This window comes from Schistocerca serialis, chromosome 6 (genome assembly GCF_023864345.2).
Source record: "Schistocerca serialis cubense isolate TAMUIC-IGC-003099 chromosome 6, iqSchSeri2.2, whole genome shotgun sequence".
Taxonomy (NCBI): domain Eukaryota; kingdom Metazoa; phylum Arthropoda; class Insecta; order Orthoptera; family Acrididae; genus Schistocerca; species Schistocerca serialis.
This window is the reverse complement of record NC_064643.1, coordinates 210047645-210069326: the sequence shown is the minus strand read 5'-3', so window position 1 is coordinate 210069326 and position 21682 is coordinate 210047645. Positions and strand designations below refer to the sequence as shown.

The 21682-nt window shown below is 43.9% G+C and overlaps 1 protein-coding gene across 1 annotated transcript in view; it reads right to left on the bottom strand.

The window, feature by feature from the left end:
* Positions 1 to 21682, bottom strand: part of LOC126483885 (visual pigment-like receptor peropsin) — a 165396-nt gene that overhangs the window by 94542 nt on the left and 49172 nt on the right. Inside the window, exon 4 of the mRNA XM_050107142.1 lies at positions 9934 to 10030. Coding sequence (XP_049963099.1) covers positions 9934 to 10030 — 97 coding nt within the window. The remainder of the gene's footprint in view (positions 1 to 9933; positions 10031 to 21682) is intronic.

The following is a 21682-nucleotide window of genomic DNA, read 5'->3' as shown; positions in this document are numbered from 1 at the left end:
ACCCATGCCTATCCGCCGATCAGTACGACAGGGATGTCCACTATCAACATTGTTATTTGCATTGGCCTTAGAACCTTTGTTCTGTGGTCTCCGAGACAGGCTTACTGGGATACAGTTCGGCGGCTCCATCTATCGCTGCACCGCATATGCGGATGATTTGATGATCGTCATACGTGGAGCTGACGATATGGCTGCCGCTTTGGACTGGATTGCAACCTACGGTACAGCTTCTGGTAGCCAAATCAACGTTGACAAGTCTGTCGCATTGAGCATCGGGATTGGGCTACTGCAGGAACACATTGCCCCCTTACGCTTCAGTGATACTGTCCGCTGCTTGGGCTTAGATTTCATGAACGACATGCGACGCACGACGACGCTCAATTCTCGGCGCCTTCTTAACCAAATTAGGGCCGGAATTGCAAATCAGCGCTTGCGATCCCTCAACATCGTTCAGCGGGCGTATTATGCCAATGTATACCTTGCGTCCCGCATACCGCATGTCGCCCAAATGCTACCCATTCCGAATCCTATGGCTCGTAGCATTATGGCAGCGCTGGGATACTTCGTCACCGCTGGTATGTTACTGAAGATCAGATACGTATCTCTTACCCTTCCCAAGGAAAGAGGAGGTCTCGGCCTAGTTAATGTCCACGATAGGGTCATTGCCCTCTATGTTAGCTCACATTTATGTCTGCTGCGCCGTTGTCCTACGAGCCTCACGAGTTTGCTTCTGACGGCGCTACGACCTGCTTCACTAAGAGCGCCGGTGCCACTACAGGACATCCCAGCGCCCCTCTTTTATATAGGACGTTTCTATTTAGAACAAAGTTATTGCAGTGTAGCGCTACGACACCACAAATGGCCACAACTAGACGCCTATATCACGACATTCTGCAACGCCGCCCCCTAAATGTGATCGAACTAAAATATCCTGACGTACGGTGGCGCGTGGTGTGGAAGACTGTACACGATGCCATGTTTGATTCCGATGTCGTTTCCCAATGGTACGTAGTCGTTAATGGGAAGCTGGTGACGCAAGAACGTCTCTACAATATTCACATGGCAGAATCTCCCAATTGTGTGGGTTGTAATACGGTAGATTCTGACGAGCACCACCTCAGCTGTGGAAAGGCGGAACCGGTTTGGCACCTAGTGCGGCAGATGCTGGCTTATCTCTTGCGAGTTAGCCCGGAGCATATACACTCCTGGAAATGGAAAAAAGAACACATTGACACCGGTGTGTCAGACCCACCATACTTGCTCCGGACACTGCGAGAGGGCTGTACAAGCAATGATCACACGCACGGCACAGCGGACACACCAGAAACCGCGGTGTTGGGCGTCGAATGGCGCTAGCTGCGCAGCATTTGTGCACCGCCGCCGTCAGTGTCAGCCAGTTTGCCGTGGCATACGGAGCTCCATCGCAGTCTTTAACACTGGTAGCATGCCGCGACAGCGTGGACGTGAACCGTATGTGCAGTTGACGGACTTTGAGCGAGGGCGTATAGTGGGCATGCGGGAGGCCGGGTGGACGTACCGCCGAACTGCTCAACACGTGGGGCGTGAGGTCTCCACAGTACATCGATGTTGTCGCCAGTGGTCGGCGGAAGGTGCACGTGCCCGTCGACCTGGGACCGGACCGCAGCGACGCACGGATGCACGCCAAGACCGTAGGATCCTACGCAGTGCCGTAGGGGACCGCACCGCCACTTCCCAGCAAATTAGGGACACTGTTGCTCCTGGGGTATCGGCGAGGACCATTCGCAACCGTCTCCATGAAGCTGGGCTACGGTCCCGCACACCGTTAGGCCGTCTTCCGCTCACGCCCCAACATCGTGCAGCCCGCCTCCAGTGGTGTCGCGACAGGCGTGAATGGAGGGTCGAATGGAGACGTGTCGTCTTCAGCGATGAGAGTCGCTTCTGCCTTGGTGCCAATGATGGTCGTATGCGTGTTTGGCGCCGTGCAGGTGAGCGCCACAATCAGGACTGCATACGACCGAGACACACAGGGCCAACACCCGGCATCATGGTGTGGGGAGCGATCTCCTACACTGGCCGTACACCACTGGTGATCGTCGAGGGGACACTGAATAGTGCACGGTACATCCAAACCGTCATCGAACCCATCGTTCTACCATTCCTAGACCGGCAAGGGAACTTGCTGTTCCAACAGGACAATGCACGTCCGCATGTATCCCGTGCCACCCAACGTGCTCTAGAAGGTGTAAGTCAACTACCCTGGCCAGCAAGATCTCCGGATCTGTCCCCCATTGAGCATGTTTGGGACTGGATGAAGCGTCGTCTCACGCGGCCTGCACGTCGAGCACGAACGCTGGTCCAACTGAGGCGCCAGGTGGAAATGGCATGGCAAGCCGTTCCACAGGACTACATCCAGCATCTCTACGATCGTCTCCATGGGAGAATAGCAGCCTGCATTGCTGCGAAAGGTGGATATACACTGTACTAGTGCCGACATTGTGCATGCTCTGTTGCCTGTGTCTATGTGCCTGTGGTTCTGTCAGTGTGATCATGTGATGTATCTGACCCCAGGAATGTGTCAATAAAGTTTCCCCTTCCTGGGACAATGAATTCACGGTGTTCTTATTTCAATTTCCAGGAGTGTATCTGCACGCACGTTATTGTTTCCGGATGAGACATTTTACCCCAAGACTCGAACCAACTCCGTCACCTGGATACGTGGACATGCGGTCCATTGCCTCTGTCGTGACGGACACAAGAATTTACTTGACTTCTGGCTCTATTTGCAAGAAAGACATCATGCTATTTTCGGGCATACCAGATATCGACAATGCTTCGCAAACTACCTATGGAGTGCCTTTCACAGCCCGCCGTGTAGCTGGAATGTTCCAGGCAGTGGCAGATGAGGTCAGAACGAACTGCAAACGATCATATATTGAACAATCTTTATCAGTGGGCGCAGTCGCTGGGAAGCCTAACTATGAAGTGGTAGCTTTATTTTCATGTTATTTCTGTTTACTATCTTCGATAGTGTCTTCATTCAGTTTTAGTTTTCCTGGCTTGATTAACTATGACTGTTCGCACATTGATATCTATATAAATAAATAAAAATAAATAAAAATTAAAAAAATTAAATAAATTAAAATAAAAATTTAAAAAAGTACAAAAAAATACCTTCCGCACCCTACTAGAAACACCCTTCCCCCCTCCCTTCCCTCATATTTTTGTGGGTTGATGCACACACGTTAGTTCCGTATAGTGTAGTTTCTTCGCATTTTAGTTGGGGGGTGGTTACGTATAGTTAGGAAGGCAACGCCTGAAGAGGTAAGAGTTCATTTTAGTTTGGCAGGGACACAAGTGGCGGTGCCAAGTAGGGATGGCTATGATTTTGTTTTATTTCTTTTGTTAGGTAAAAAAACACGCGGAAGGTACTTAAAAAAAGGGTTTTAGTCCCAGCTGCAGCATAAATTTTAATTCATTTCGTTTGCTTCGATCATTATCGTAGATAATAAAAAGAGACTTAAATGTCTCAGGGAAACATTTAATTATAAATAATACATCAGATAATGGAGCAACTCGAACAGTTCTTACAAGTGTTCAATACGAACACCATTTGTCACACGGCACGCATCGAGTCTAAGGTGACTTCTTACCAACCTTGATCAACGTGTCTGGAATAAGTGTTGCAACAACTTCTTCAGTCCTGTTTCTCAAGTCGGACAGATCAGCTGGTAGCGGTGGCGCATACACGCGATCCTTTATGAACCCCGAAAGGTAAAAATCGCGTGGCATCAGATCTGTTGAACATGGAGATAATGTGAAACAAGCTCTGTCATCGCCGGCGCCTTGCAGCCATTCCAGAGGTAGGGTACAACGTCGCTTAACCAATGGCGTGCTGAGTTACGCACATGAGGTGGCGCATCGTCTAGCTGCCAAATACCGTTCTGTGGTTCAACTCCTACCTACTGAGGAAAGAGCCATAGTTGTAGTGCGTCAAGATAAGAAACACCGGCACAGTTGCTTTACCGAAGAACAGAGGCCCATAAACTTTCCGCCGGGATACGGCACAAAAAATATTCAGTTTAGGGGAGTATCGTTGCAGTTGTACCAACTCCTGGGGATGCGCAGATGCCCAAACGCGCACAATTATGTATGTTCACATTTACACTTAGGTGAAATGATATTCATTACTGAAGACGACACGATCCAGAAAATCTTCATCATTATGCAGCATCACTGCGTTTGTAACGTTGACACGTAAACCATAGTCTGTAAGCTTTAGAGCTTGTAACAACTGCAGAGACGTCACTGGAATTGCTAAGTGGCGACTCACTTTACGAATTAATTTCTTGGAGCTACTCGTGAAGTACTCTTTCAATTGTACAACACTTTCTTCGGCCACTCTTGATCATCCCGTACTCTTCCCTCTGCAGCAAAGACAGCCGGTGTCTTCACACTGATGATACCATCTACGGTTGCCATTATCGCTTGGAGGATTACAACAGAACTTAATACGAAACGCGCGTCGCACTGTAACTACAGATTCAGTTCTCGCTAACTGTAAAACACAAAAATCTGTTCAAAATTGGAAATTTGTGGTAAGTTCCTGTGGGACCAAACTGCTGAGGTCATCGGTCCCTAGGCTTACACACTACTTAATCTAACTTAAACTAACTTACGCTAAGGACAACAAACACATCCATGCCCAAGGGAAGACTCGAACCTCCGACGGGGGGAGCCGCGCGAACCATAGCAAGGCGCCTGATACTGCACGCAACCCCGCGCGGCAAAATCTGTTCACTTGTCGCCATATTTGCTAGTAACGCTTTCTAACGGAAGACTCAGGAAACAGTCTATGCGCACCGGTATGCAAGCAAAACTGAATTGCTCTTTCATTTGATGTATTCTTTATAAGTTCAAGTTGAATATAATAAATGTTACGAAGCCTTAAAACCCAGATATTTATTTTGAAGTATCTAGCGTTACGGCACACACATCCCGGTATACACGGTGGAATGTCACGGGGTGAAAGTGTTACGCGACGTATTAGAGTGGAAATGGGAGAGTGAAGGTGTTCGACCAGCTGGCGTTACTCAGTCACGCAGAAGTATCAACAGCCACCAGCCGGGAAGCATAAATATTTCAACGCCGTTACTCGGTCAGGAAGACAGCAACGTCAACATTCTTGAGCGAGACTGCGAGTGAACTCAACAGAGCGAGCTCAACAGAAAACCTATAGAAGACAAAATACATTCAACAGCCAAGGTCGCATTAAACATTTCTTTCTTAAGGGCAGACGGAAGGCAAGTGGGCTTCAAAAATTCGATTTTTAGATTTTAGCATATTTGAAATGCCTGGTCTTTCCTGTGTGAAACAGTTTTTGTTTTATATAAATATGACAAATTTTTCGTGAAATATGATGGTTTTCTGACGCACGGTCTTTGCCCGAATGATCCTGACAGTTGGTGCAAGTACAGGAGAAGTGCCAGATATGACCACAAACATTCTTTATCTGCATCAGTAATGAATGAAATGAAACCTATATTTAGAGAGCTTTGTCAATATACCTTGTTGAAGAAACGCCTTCATGGAAAAACCCAAAATTTATATGAATGTGTGAATTCTGTCATTTGGAACCGGTTACCGGAAACTGTATTTGTTCAGATTACAACCCTCAAATTTCGTGTTTATGATGCCTATTTATGCTTGAATGATGGTGTAATTAGAAAATAGGGTGGTTTGGAATTATTGGGCATAAAATCTAGTGGAAATACTACAAAATCCTTGTTGCAAATAGGTAAGGAGAGAATCCGCAAAAGAGATTTTGCTGATTTAAAATGCACAAAAGAAGCCAGACAGAAAAGAAGAGGGACCAAGGGAAGAAACGAAGATCAGTATGACTCAGATGATGCTCAGTACGGTGCAGGAAAATTTAGTGGTAAGTAATTCTCATCAATAACTATACTAGAATTGCAATATTAAACTTTAAATGGATTTTTCTTAAAACTACATTTTCTTATTTACTATCAAAAACAGTCTTGATCACAATTTATTTATTACGGTGACCGGTTTCGACCACTACTGTGGTCATCTTCAGACCAATGAGTAAGAACCTCTGAAGATGAGCACAGTAGTGGTCGAAACCGGTCACCGTAATAAATAAATTGTGATCAAGACTGTTTTTGATAGTAAATATTTGTAACTCATTGATCATTGTTCTCTCCCGCAATGTATTCAAAAGTAATACATTTTCTTACTTTCAGGTACCATTATTTGATAAACTAATGGGGTTAGAAACATGATATTCGGTCAATTTGTACCGCCGATGATAAAAACTTATTACGAGTAAATGGAGAACCACCAAACAATTAGAAACTGTTTTATAATAATTCATGTACAAAAAAAAGTTAAATTTTTTCTTCAAAACAATAAGAGGTATTATGACCATTTTACTCGTACATTGAGGCATATATGTTATTGATATGCAGTAATAACTTCATTCTTTTATTACTTATAGTTCTCTTGAAACGTGTTCTATTGAAAGTGTAACATAGCGTTGGCAGTATTGGGATAAAAATTGCCTTCAGTCTCCCCTTAAAGACAAGCGGTTTCAACAGACTTCGTTGTTATCTTCAGGTCTGAAACGTTTTCTTGTGAAACATGTTCATTTTACTCTGGAAGATGATAGCAAAGTCTTCTGGAACCGGTTTTCTTTTATAAAGAGATATTTTATGCGTTCTTGTCTGTTGATGGTTTTTAACAGTTGAAACAGATCGCCCTTCAGTACTCTCAAACTGAGAAAATTCAACCGTTAGAAGAGCGCAGACCGAACTGCCTTTGTAACTTCATTTAAGAGATACTAGTTAGGACGCAACATCGCCCAACAGGGGTTTCACTATGCACGAGAGAAACTGTTACAAAATCGTTAAGCAAATGTAGCGGAGCTGAAGACTGCTAACGACTCGAGAAGAGCAGAACCGATTCAGTCGTTACAAATGACGTCGTACAGCGGGGTGTCTCCTCGACGACATAAACACTACACCCCCCCCCCTCCTTCCCCCATCCACCCACTAGCCCAGAGCACTCGATCAGTGGGATCGATGAGTTCTTGTTGTTCGCACTGACTCTCTGGTTATGGTGTGATATCATCTTGTGTGTAAGACAGTTCTTGTGTTGGTCTTACACTTGCTGCCTTACAGGAGATTAGCGATCCGTAGCCACGGATAATGAAGTCCAGCATCCAGTACTGAAGTCAGCACAACAGCCAACAATGATGGACAGTCCAGGGGTCTACTACCTCGGCTCTGGTTCAGGGCAGAAGTTTCCCTAAAACTTGAACCGGTCGTTGTGACCGAGCGGTTCTAGGCGCTTCAGCCTGGAACCGCGCTGCTGCTACGGTAGCAGGTTCGAATCCTGCCTCGTGCATGGATGTGTGTGATGTCCTTAGGTCAGTTAGGTTTAAGTAGTTCTAAGCTCTACGGGACTGATGACCTCAGATGTTAAGTCCCACAGCGCTCAGAGCCATTTGAATTTGAACCTAAAGCTTGAGCACCGCACGACTCTGACGGTGTACCGTACCGGCGGGTTAAGTTGTGCATTCAGCACGACAACATGGCTAACGGTAACGCGGTGCACCTGAGAGGGCAACGCCAGCGGGGATCTGGTAAAGACTGAGTTCTCCCCGAAACGGCGTTTGAATCGATAATACACGTCGCGATCATCGCCATCTCCAAGCAGGGTTACCCACGTGGGGTGCATACCTCGCTAGCAGGTGGCAATCTATTGCACCAGGGTGACACACACTTCCACTCCGAGCTGATACAGTATCCCCGGCAGCCTCGAGTCCGCTGCTGGATTCAGAGGATTCCTCTCCGGAATACGTCTCCATTAGCCATCGCAGAGGACATGGCAACGATTGATCTTCTGAGTAATAAGTGGAATAACCTCGAACATTGTTTTATTGCGTGTAACGACGCCACACAGGTCTTCGGTTTGCTTCCTGACAAAACAGTTGCGGTTTCCAGTCTGGCGGGTTTCAGCCCGTGCCAATAAATTCAATGGCCCATTGCGGACAAACTTCTTTCGGTCTTGTGAGAAAAAAGGTGACTGTGAAATTTGTGTCTGTTGTACAGGCTACTGATTATTATTATTATGTAGTATTCTGCCTAGTGGCAGGTCCATGTCTTCGTACGGAGAATTTCTGATTTTACTGTTCCCTGTCTTCAGCTTCTTCCTTCAGTCTGTTGTATCTCCTTCCATATTTCATGTCGTCCAGATGTTGGATTCTTCTTCTTCCTCGTCCTGCGTTTCCTCTGAGTTTCCCTTCGATGACATCATGTTTGAGTCCCTCGTGTCTAAGTACATGTCCAATCCAGTTGGCCTTTCTCTGAAGAATTGTACGCAGAATACTTCTCTTCTCTCCTACTCTTCGCAGTACATCGTCACTTTTTATGCGATCTGTCCACTTGATCTTTTCCATTCTCCTCCAGCACCACATTTCAAAGCTCTCTAAGTATTTTTTCTCCTTCTTTCTCATGGTCCATGTCTCTGCTCCATACAGTGCAATGCTCCAAATGTAGCACTTTATCAGTTTTTTCCTCAATGCCAAACTCTTCTTGTTGAAAGCAGCTTTGGCCATGGCGATTCTTGCTCGGATTTCGTTGGTGCAATGGGCACCCTTTGTGATAAAACTACCCAGGTACTTGAACTGATTCACATTTTCCAGTTCCAGATTGTCAACAGTTATCTTCGAGCGTTTCTCACGTTTTGATATGCGCATCACTTTTGGTTTTTCGATGTTGATTTCCATGCCGTATTTTCTTCCCGTTTCCACCAAATTGTTCATCATGTGTTGCAGCTGCCTCTGATTTTTGGCGACCACTACCAGGTCGTCTGCATACTTGATGGTGTTGATGAAACGTCCTCCTACTTTGAAGTTTCCGCATCCTTTCAGCGTTTCTCTCGCCGGCATTTCTCCATACAGGTTGAAGAGACTTCGCGACAGACAACATCCTTGTCTCACTCCCCTTCCTATTTCCACACTGTTCGTTTCCCCATAGTTCAGTCGTACCTTTACCTTTTGTCCCAGGTACAAGATCCTTATAAGTCTCCGATCTCTCCAGTTGATTCCAATTTCCTTAAGGATGTTCATCAATATATTGGAATTGACTCTGTCGAAGGCCTTCTGCCAGTCTATAAAAATTGCGCAAACTTCTTCGTTAACGGCCAAAACTCTCTCTGACAATATCCTCATCATGCCAATGGCATCTGTGGTCCCTTTTCCTTCCCTGAAGCCAAGCTGGTCTTCTCCCATCACTCTACTAACAGAGGACAAAATTCAAATGGTTCAAATGGCTCTGATCACTATGGGACTTAACTTCTGAGGTCATCAGTCCCCTAGAACTTAGAACTACTTAAACCTAACTAACCTAAGGACATCACGCACATCCATGTCCGAGTCAGGATTTGAACCTGCGACCGTAGCGGTCGCGCGGTTCCAGACTGTAGCGCCTAGAACCGCTCGGTCACAATAGAGGACAGTTATCTTTGCTGCGAACTAACAGATATACAGCTTCAGTAAAAATGTGTGTGACTGCGTCATTACTTTGTTGTTATACTGACCATCATTTCGGTCACTGTTGCAGCCATCCTAATAAAGCACCAATAATAATAATAATAATAACAAGAACAAATCGAGAAATGACAGTAGAGATAAAGACGGCGTCCACCCCCTCCCCTTCCACTACTCGCAACACTGCCGCCAGCAGCTATTTCCCGTTGCACTGTGCAGAAAACAGAAATTCTCTTTGGCACAATGCAGCGCGTCTATCCTGAGAAGACCACAGGACAACAGGTGACTCATGTAAATAGCGGCGAGGCGCGCAAATAACTTGGCGGAGAGGAGGCGGTGTTATTTCTAGAGGAACGCCTGTTGTGTGCAGTCACCTAACTTACCTTCCCCAACCGAAGAGCGGGGGCGTGGCCCACGCCGCCGACGCCGCCCAACACAGCAACACCGCCGCCCAGTAGTAGCGCAGCCGCGGCCGCCCGTCTGCACACACCAGAAGCACACACAGGAGTTAAACACTGCGCTGCAAGGGCACACTGCCAAGTTCTGTAAACTACGCGGCGAATAACGCTGCGTTACACCGCTGACCATTGAAGTTGCAACACCAGGAAGAACAGTAACCAGCAAAATTTTACTTATTGCGCATAAGAAGAAGAAGTGACTCACATTGAGGTGACAAAAGTCACGGGATACCTCCTAATATCCTGTCGGCCCTCCTTGTTCCCGTCACAGTGCAGCAACTCGATGTGTGACTGACTCAACAAGTCGTAGAAAGTCCCCTGTGGAAATAGCGAGCCTTGCTACCTCTGCAGCTGTTCATAACTGCGGAAGTGTTGCTGGCGCAGGATTTCGTGCCCGAACTGACCTCTCGGTAATGTCCCGTAAATGATCGATGGGGTTCATGTCTGGGAGGCCGAATCATTCATTAGAACTGTCCACAAGGTTCTCCAACCAACAGCGAACACTTGTGGCACGGTGATATAGCACATTTTGAATTCACCAGGGGGTTCTTGCTCTATTCTTACTTTACACACTGTTGCTTTCATTGTCATTTCCGTTAAATTGACCAGCTTTAGTGGGATTCTAAATTCTTTCGTGATCTGTATAATTTTCTTCCTATGTAGGCTGTCGTACCCTTGCTTAATCAATGTACAACTGATGTAGTTGCTTGCCATACTCATAAAACTTATCTAGCAATTGTCTTAATAAAAATATCTGATCCATCGTGGATCTGTTCCTCCTGAATGTAGCCTGATAGTCTCCCAATATGCCTCCTATCATCCCTTCAAGTCTGGAGGCTACGACAGGGAGATGTGATCTCTACAATGTTATTTAATTTAGTTTTAGAAACGGTGATGCGGCAAAGGCCGATAAACCTAGGAGGGAACAATACTTAATTGGCAAGTTCAAGTGGTAGCATATGCTCATGACGTAGCATTAATGGCAAGGAATGTAGGGGCACTAAAGGGGAACTAGGATACGTTAGAGGAAGCAGCAAGAATAGTAGGTTTAGAAGTAAACATAAACAAAACAAAGTATATGGTGATGGGGGAGCCCAATATAAACGGACAAAAGACTTCAATAGTAATGAATGGGAAAGAATATGAAAGAGTGAAAACATTTAAGTATTTAGGTTTTGTAATAACAGAGGACAATAAAGTAGCAGTAGAAATTCAAGAAAGGATACCGAGTGTAAATCGTTGCTATTTTGCCTTGCAGAACGTATTTAACTCCAGGAGTGTTTGTAGGAATACAAAAAACAAAATTTACACGACCGTATTAAGACCTATAGTAATATATGGACCAGACGGCTGGGTACTGACATTAAAGGAGGAGAACTGGTTATTGAGATGGGAAAGAAAGATACTGAGAAGGATTTTTGGAGCAGTGAGAGAGAAAGATGGGTGGAGAGTAAGAACAAATGTAGGAATACAAACACTTTTTGGACAGATGGATATTGTTGTTAAAATTAAGCATGGAAGAATAAGATGGGCAGGACATGTACAGAGAATCCCAGAAACTCGGAGTGTCAAGAAAGTTTTTATGGAAAAACCTGACGGGAGAAGGAGAAGACGCAGACCCAGGACGATATAGAAGAAGATCTAAAGGCGATGGGAATAAGAAATTAGAGAAGGAAGGCTACGGACAGAGAAGAATGGAGGCAGGTGATACAGGAGGCCAAGGTTCTTCAAGGACTGTAGAGCCAACCAAGAAGAAGATATGGCACATAATCATCCATAAAAATTCCATCATGTGGACATGAAGTCCATGTATGGCTGCAAATGGTCTCCAAGTAGCCGAACATAGCCATTTCAAATCAATGATTGATTCATTGGACCAGAGGACCCAGTAAATTCCAAAAACCTTTAGCCCACGCCATTATGGAGCCACCACCAGCTTGTACGGTGCCTTGTTGACAACTTAGGTCCATGGTCTCGTGGGATCTGCGCCACACTCGAATCCTGCCATCTGCTCTTATCAACTGAAATAGGGACCCATCTGACCAAGCACGGTTTTCCAGTCGTATACAGTGCAACCGATATAGCCACGAGTCGAGGAGAGGCGGTGCAGTCGATGTCGTGTTGATAGCGAAGGCACTCGCGTCGGTCGTCTGCTGCCATAGCCCATTAACGCAAAATTTCGGCGGTTTTTGATATAGTGTTGCTTGTCTGTTAGCACTGACAACTCTACACTAACGTCGCTGCTCTCGGTCATTAAGTGAAGGCCGCCGGCCCTTGTGTTGTCCACGGTGAGAATTAATGCCTGAAATTTTTGGTATTCTGAGCACACTCTTTACACTGTTGATCTCGGAATATTGAATTCCCTAACGTGGTTCGCCGATGACATTGTAATTCTGTCAGAGACAGCAAAGGACTTGCAAGAGCAGTTGAACGGAATGGACAGTGTCTTGAAGGGAGGATATAAGATGAACATCAACAAAAGCAAAACGAGGATAATGGAATGTAGTCGAATTAAGTCGGGTGATGTTGAGGGTATTAGATTAGGAAATGAGACACTTAAAATAGTAAAGGAGTTTTGCTATTTGGGGAGCAAAATAACTGATGATGGTCGAAGTAGAGAGGATATAAAATGTAGACTGGCAATGGCAAGGAAAGCGTTTCTGAAGAAGAGAAATTTGTTAACTTCGAGTATAGATTTAAGTGTCAGGAAGTCATTTCTGAAAGTATTTGTATGGAGTGTAGCCATGTATGGAAGTGAAACATGGACGGTAAATAGTTTGGACAAGAAGAGAATAGAAGCTTTCGAAATGTGGTGCTACAGAAGAATGCTGAAGATTAGATGGGTAGATCACATAACTAATGAGGAAGTATTGAATAGGATTGGGAAGAAGCTTGTGGCACAACTTGACCAGTAGAAGGGATCGGTTGGTAGGACATGTTCTGAGGCATCAAGGGATCACCAATTTAGTATTGGAGGGCAGTGTGGAGGGTAAAAATCGTAGGGGGAGACCAAGAGATGAATACACTAAGCAGATTCAGAAGGATGTAGGTTGCAGTAGGTACTGCGAGATGAAGAAGCTTGCGCAGGATAGAGTAGCATGGAGAGCTGCATCAAACCAGTCTCAGGACTGAAGACCACGACAACAACAACAACGATTTCCGAAATGGCATGTCCTATGCACCTACCTCCAATTACCATTTCGCGCTCAAAGTCTGTTAAATCCCGTGGTGCGGCTACAATCAGGCTGGAAACCTTTTCACATAAATCACAGGAGTGCAAGTGACAGCTCCGCCAACACATTGCCCTTTTATATCTCGTCCACGTCATACATACGACGTTGTTTCCCGTCATTAATTCATCGTCGTTGACGGAATGGTATACTCTAGTTTTTCTATCTTCCATTTTGCCTCGTCTCTGTGTTTTCGTGAACGTTTGTGAGGGAGTGGGAGGAGGTTGGAACACATTTCTGCATTTCTGCCTATATAGACAGTCTAAGAAAAAATGGAAACACTACGAACGGGGAAACCAGTAGATGTGATGTACATGTACACCCAGACAAATTATTACGATTTCAGGAAAACTGGATGACGTATTCAAGAGAAAGAGCTTCAGAAATTGAGCAAGTCGAAACGCATTGTTCCGCGTTCATTGACATAGCTGTTGGATGTCATCATGAGGGATATCGTGCCAAATTCTATCCAATTCGCGAGTAAGATAGTCAAAATCTCGAGATGGTTGCAAGGTCCTGCCCATAATTCTCCAAACGTTCTCAGCTAGGGAGAGGTGCGGTGACCTTGCTGGCTAAGGTAGTTTATGGCAAGCGCGAACACAAGCAATAGAAACCCTCACTGTGGGCGGATGTGCATTATCTTGCAGAAATATAAGTCCAGGAAGGCTTGTCATGAAGAGCGACAAAACGGGGTGTGGACTTTCGTCTACGTACTGCTGTGCCGTAAGGGTGCTGCAGATGACATCCAAAGGCGTCATGGTATGAAAAGCAATGGCACCCCAGACCATCACTCCTGGCTGTCGGGGAGTGTGGCGGCCGATACTCGGGATGGCATTCCACCGCTGACCGGGGCATCTCCAGACGCGTCTTCGGCCTGTAACCTCTCTGAATGGAGTAGAACTGTCTTCAGTGACGAGTCCCGCTTCGACTTGAGCCCTGATGACTAGCGAGGACGTTTGTGGAGACTTAGGCAGAGTCACCATTGATACGTTCAGGGCTGGCTTGATGATCTCATCGTGTGCTATGGCGGATTCAAGGGACGTTCACTACGTATTGTCTTCGCTCGGGAGTGCTGCGAAACGTCCTCAATGGAAAACAAGCCATTTCATCGTGCACAAATGTTTTTTTTTTTTATTGGTGATATCGGAAAATATTTTCCGTACGACGTGTTCAGTTTCTATTGATTACAGGTTCAAATGGCTCTGAGCACTCTGGGACTTAACTGCTGAGGTCATCAGTCCCCTAGAACTTAGAACCACTTAAACCTAACTAACCTAAGGACATCACACACATCCATGCCTGAGGCAGAATTCGAACCTGCGACCGTACCCGTACCGCGGTTCCAGACTGTAGCGCCTAGAACCACTCGGCCACCCCTGCCGGCATTGAGTACAGGGATATAGCTATTAGAACGTGACCCAAACGAATACAGACAGATGGTGTTTAACAGAGGCAAATGATGAAGCTCGAAGCTGATTTTCATAAATTACACCTTCGACTTCAGTGCAGTCCCGAATTTTGTGGACAACACCAAATGTAGTTCTGCTCAGGCCATCTTGGAGGAGGACAGCACTATTAGCAACCCGGACGTCTTATTAATCTCTTGTGTTTACGTTTTCTCTGTCGACTTTGCCTTTCAAGGATCCCCATAGGCAAAATTCTAAATGGACCAACAAACGTGACCACCTGTGCCCTTCCTTCTTCCAGGGAATGTTAAGTTTTGATGATGTGTCACCTGACGACGGGATTGTGCAAGAGCCCCATCATGAAAGTTTCTTCGGGTTTGCTGCCGGGTCCTAAAATCAACTCGATTCGATGTTTCGGATATCCAACTGGTCGGCATCTTCAGGAGAATGCTGCTTCTGCTGATGAGTCCCTCTTAGAACTGACGCCAGGCTGCCAATCGACGTCGTATATAGGCCACCGTACCGCACACGGCGCATGCGCCGCCTATTACAGAATGTCGTCCCTGAGTGCGATATATCGTCGCTGACAGTGTTCTGCTAAGGGCGGCGTCACCTGCCCAGTCTCTGAGGGCAGCAACTGTGATGGGCGGCGCATGTGCCGTGTACGGTGGTCTACATATAGGGCGTCGTTTGGCAGCCTGGCGTTACCCATCCCGGATGACGAACTTCGCCCTGACATCTACCCTTCCTACCAACTCTAACCCCATCTTCCTCCTGCCTCAGGGCTCCCTCTCCTCCCCCTCCCTTCTCCTGAGTGGCTTTCCCCTCCTACTCCCCCTCCCTCTCTTGTGTTCCCCTTCAGTGTCTCTGCACCCCCTCCTGCCTTGTCGTCCCTCTTCATCTTCTGCCCCACCAGTCTCCTGCCTCTTGGTGCACCTGCTGACGCCCCCAACCCCTTCTGTACCTTGCTCTCCCCTCCTTTTCCATCCTCTCCGGCCTCTCCCTCAGCAGGACCAACCTGCCATTTTTATTCTTCATCGTGTGTGCTCCAAGTTTGCCTTTAGCGTCTTCTTTGTGTTTTAAGAATAGCAAACTGTGTTTTTTTAACTTTATGTCGAATTTTTAAATTGTCCCCCATGAACATCTCCATGTCAGTGTATTTTTACCTCCATTATCTCCCATTACTCTGTTTTATGTCCCCATATGGGGCAGGGGAATGAAATCACAATAAAGGAAAAAAAGGCAGCATGGCGTCAGTTCTCAACAGGACTCATCGGCAGAAACAGCATTCTCCTGAAGATGGCGACCAGTTGGATCGCTGAAATATCGAATCGAGTTGATTTTAGGATCTGGCAGCAAACCTGAAGAGACTATCAAGACTTATTATTCCGGGAAAGCCTACGATGTCACAGCCCTGTCATGATGGAAGAACATACGTTCCCTTGTAGCTAAAGGAAACTCTTCTAGTAACGCTAGGACCTCGCTTTCAAGAATGTCTAGATAACGTGGGCCTGCAAGACGATGTAGTAACACAACACGTCCGATCAACTGAATGTCTATCGTACCATATCACACATTTATAGATAAGTGGTCTTGAAAATGTCTCGACAGAGACATCTGAGTTTGCGTCGACTAACCGATTTGAGTTATGAATGTTACTGAAAGTGTGAGGAAGAGAAGCTGCTTCATCAGTAAACAATATTAATTGGATTCCTGGGCGATTTGCAAATATCTTCGTCTCCGTCTCGAAGGTGTTGAATCAGCTTTAAGCAATAAGAATAGAGGCCGTGCACGTCCGCCATATTCTTGTATGTGAAACACCGATGCGGGTAGAAATTCTGCGTGCGCTTGTTGAGGGATTACGCTCTGTCAGCTCAATACTGTCTATTATTTCACGCCCATTTCGTTCAAAATAATCTGTACTGAACCTCTTAAAATATTTACTACTTTTCCTGAAACACCCTGTATAATAAAATAAAGTAATAATGAATCTATCATACCTCCAATATAGAAGATTCTACACGTTTCAGTGGTAAGAGCATGTAGCAAACATGGACGTCCACAGAAATTTTGTCATGTGGGGGCAGATTCTATAACTGTCAGCTTTGATACAGGTTATTCTGTGAGTCTGAAAACTTATTGTGATCCCACAACTAAATCTGATAAGACGTACACAAAACCCAGACAGACGATTATGGTTTATTATTTTTAAGGTACTACAAGGACGTCCGCAGAAAGTTATGTAAGATGGGGCACGATTCCTAAAGTTACATATTTGACTCAGATAATTAGTTGAGGTTTTAACGTATCATATCCCAAGAAACCAATCTAACAATGTGTATATAAAGCTTATTGTATCTTAAACGTTTGATAGTTATCGAGTCAATATCTGTTGGAAGATAGATTACTGCCACATCTTAAAGGTAATCATATTTCATTAGTATATGCGAAGTATAACTTTTTACATTATTACTGTGAATATGGATGTAGGAAAGCTTCTAAAAAAACCACCAAACCTGTCGGTAGCATCAACTCCTAATAGCATAGGACTCAACCACAATGGTCTTCGTCTTTCTGGTTTGTAAATTTTATTTTAGACATGGCAACTTGAGTATACATCTCATAAGTCTACGGCTAAATGTCGCTCAGGCTTGCCCGTCTGTAGCTTAAGAAACATACAGTTTAATGACCTTTTCACCTTGAAATTTCACGGTTTCTATTTCTCTCGTCGTGTGCAGAAATGGTGTTTTTTCTGTATTTGGGCCGGCAGATATAGTATAGGTGACGTCCCCTACCGTATAACATGACCGGGTTCCTCATACTGTGCTATAGTCGCTCTAACGTGTAAAACTTAGTGAAGTCTCAGGAAGCCTTGATACGTCAAATGCAGACTTGCTGTTAAGATTAACATGTGCAAAAGTGAACGCGCTGTTCATGTCGGAACTGTTTACGTGTACTGGGAAGGTACAGTGCAGCCATATTTGTACTGTGATAGGTGTTGGCACTGTCCGTTTCTGTGGCTCATTAAGGTCTGTACAAAGAAAATACAGGACACACTGCCGGCCGTTGTGGCCGAGCGGTTCTAGGTGCTTCAGTCTGGAACCGTGCTGCTGCTTCGGTCACAGGTTTGAATCCTGCCTCGGGCATGGATGTGTGTGCTGTCCTTAGATTAGTTAGGTTTAAGTAGTTCTAAGTCTAGGGGACTGATGATCAGATGTTAAGTCCCATAGTGCTTAGAGCCATTTGAACCTTTTTGAACAGGACACACTATCCGTACAGATTCACATCCGCCAAGATTGAAAAACGAAGTCGAAGCCGTTGCCACGACAAGAAAACGGTATAGTTTCCCATGAACAGCCTGATAATCCCGGCCACTGCGTCACTCCTTCCATGCGGCTGAGTTTATTGAGTTTAATCAGAGACAATCATTTATAGAAATACGTGAGAATCATCGTCATCGTCTTTCAGGACTGGGCCTTCCGGTCTGTTGCTCCCGAAGATAGTTCACGCCATTTCTTTAAGGGACGTCCAAATATTCTTTTTCCTATTTGGTCATGATTTATTGCAGATGTAGTTATCTTATTACTAGAACAACACTGGATAAGATCTTTTCAGTTCAGTCGCTATTTTTCGATTATGTTTGTTCAGTCTTGTTAAATGGAAAAGAAAGAAAAGAGACACGAAACGTTTCTAATATGTGTGGAAATTGGTTGTACATCCTAATCTCCTTCTCCCCTCTCTCTTTGTCCACCTCCTCCTTCTTCTTCGCTCTCTCTCTGTCCATCACCTCTTCCCTCTTTCTATGTCCATCTACTCCTCTCCCCTCACTCCCTCTCCTCCTGCCCTCCCTCTCTCTCTCTCTGTGTCCATTCCCAACTTTCTGCTTTATGCGCCCATTTTCTCCCACCCCTCTGGCTATCTCCATTTCCCTCCTCTTTCTGACTTTCGGTGTTTTTTATTGTCACTGCAAAGTCAGATTTTGTAGCAGTAATCTAATCACAAGCCGCTAAGCTGTAAATATAGCCTATATCTGTCCATATGTTTAATACAGTAACTTTTAAAAATGTGAAACAGATCTGTCGAGTACTTTTTGAGATATTACATACATATTTACACATATTTTATTTGTTAGAAATATAGAACCTATGTCTGTCCGGCTGACGGATGTTCGTTAAAGTATTGTGTAAAAATTTGAAGTAAATAGGTGAAAAACTTAGAGATTTTTGCTAATACTGTTTGCCATTTATATATTTCATATTTATTTATATATAACATATAGTTAAAAACAGGTGCATAAAAATACATGCGTTTTCGAATGAAAAGTTGTGTCAAAATTTCGAAGCATATATATATATATATATATATATATATATATATATATATATATATACTGTATGGCGGTCCAATAGTTATGTAAAATCACCTTCTTATTACAGTGCTACGTTCTGTCAAAATTTCAAAGCAATCGGCGAAGAACTTTCGGTGACATATTATTTTAAATAAACGGACATTTATTTTTTTGTTTGTATCCGATACAGAATATCTCGCTGCAAAGTGGAGGAACTTCATGTATGACGAATCGATTAGTCGTAACTGATCACACGTAGGGTCCAAAATCCGCTACCATGCAGCAGCAAAGGCAACACTGTTACACCGTGAAGTATAATTAATATTTGTTTCCGTAGACCATGTTTTAATGTATGTCATATATTACACAGAAATGTCTGTTTCTTCTCAATTTCAGTTCTGTATCATCTTGCTTGGAAAATTTAAAATTGCACCCTAAATGTTTAATCATTCTTCCTGTTTCAATTAATTGTCTACCTGTAACAGTTTTGGCTGTTATGGGTTCCAATCCTTGACATGCCATCACTTTGATTTTATCCGGCGATATTCTCATTCCATATTTAACGGCAATATGACTCAGTTTATATACGTGCATTTGAACCTTTCTTTCTGATTCTCCTATTATAAGCCGATTACCATCAAACAGCATCGCTATGAAATTAATATTATCACTTCTGTCTCATTTAATGTAATCAACCATTTATTAATGATATTAACATTGAAAAGGGTGAGTGACAGAGAGAAACCTTGACTGACGGCAGTTTCTATCGTATTCCTCACAATATAATAATGACTGAATTGTCGCAGTCAGATTTGCTGGAATTCTCATTTCCTTTAATCACGCCCACAACATTTCCGCTTTACCTTGTCTAATGTCTTTTCATAACCATTAAAAACTTAATAAGTTAGTAATCTAAAATCTCTTCTTTTCTCAGTTACTTGTACCATAGTGAAAAGACGATCGGAACATGATCTTGTAACAGAAATTTAGCAGACCTCTTCTTCGGTAATTTGCACATCGTGGTTTATCGCCTTTCTTATAAATAGGGAATACCAAAGCATCATTCCTTTCGTTTAGCACATGTCTGCTCTGCCTGGAAACATCGGTAAAATATAAAACTCTGTACTTTAGTTGATCGGCTATGTGTTTATATTGTCAGTGCTCGGCGACTTTTTGTTTCCCGTTGCTTGGATCACATTTTTCGTTCTTGTACGGTTATCAGATCTGCAGGGTCACTGGTATTGATGTTTATTTCTGGTTCTTCTTCATTAACAGTCCGTATACTTTTGAAGTACAGTATGAAAGGATAATACACTAAATGGAATGATAGTAAATCACGGTTACCTTGATTTATTAACACTTTGAGCATCTTTGAGTGCAAATATAACCAAAATTATCTATTCATTCGGAATATTGCCACTTTAAACACCTTTGCACTATGAACACACGGACGATACATAGTCCCTGGTTTCCATAGGTTGTATTATTGAGAAAAACGCGGTCAAGCTAGTAGGTAGCAATGTAATCGAGTCGTAGATGGGAGTCGGGGAGAGAGCAGTGACCAGCTTGGACGGCAGAGGTGCCGCACAGAGAGTTCTGTTAGAGATGTTTCATTATGTATAACTTGAGGATGAAGAATGATTTTTAACATGATTGTCTAAAAAGGTAACTTATTTTGAGTTTGTCGTCTGCAAGCGCAAGTTCAGCAATCATTGCTGTGCAAAGATTTCATTGTGTCCAAGAATATCTATGTGTTGGTAATCAGGGAGAACTACGAGTCATGTGTTCACTATTTTAATTAGCCCTCCGCCATTTAGATTAGTTAAATAAGATTGTATTAGGAAGTCAAGAAAGAAATTTTTGTGATAGAAATATTTCGTAGAAGCGGATATTATCCAGTATGACAATGTGGAGAGAGAGAATACTAATTGTTCATATTAGTTGGAGTTCACTTTAGTGCCATTAAAAGAATTTCAAAGTTGTCCTCTTGTCATTTATAAATATTTCATAAAAATTGTTCAAAGAAAAAGTTAGTGGAATTTGCATCGTCAAGTCTTGCAATTTTGCGTGAGCAGTATCTAATAATTCTGAAAAAAGAATCAAAAACTGACCAAGAATGAACATAAAAGAAGTAAGAACCTGCTCTGCAGTGATTTATTTCAGATAATCTTTCTTGCAGCGCAGCTAGAGCAGACTCAAGTTATTTGTTTCGAGGTAAGCATTTGTTTTAAGTCCTAAAGGAACATTTTTAACTGAATGTGAGGAACACTTTTCATTTAATGAAATCCATGTAAATTCAACGGATGGCTTTATTTCTATCAGGGCACATTTAAATTGCGTGACAGTTAGACATTCTGAGTATTCTTGTGAACTGTTCTTTTCTGCAGTCTACGTTACAGACATTCAGATGCATTTCAGATTAACCCAAATCAAATTCCTAAAAAGTAATTTGTATATATAAGTCCATGTGCAAGAGTAGGGTTGCTATGCCTATTCTAGCTCTGACTCTATAATCAGAATTTAGAAATCCGAGAGTTTTCAGATTGTTAGCGGTAAATTCAGTTAAACACAATGTCAGTATTCAACTCCCAAATACATAGCTATCTCTCAAGTACTTCAAAGGCCAATTCACACCGTCCGTCACGTCACGTAGCATCATATCACGTCACATCACTCCAAAACATTCAGCA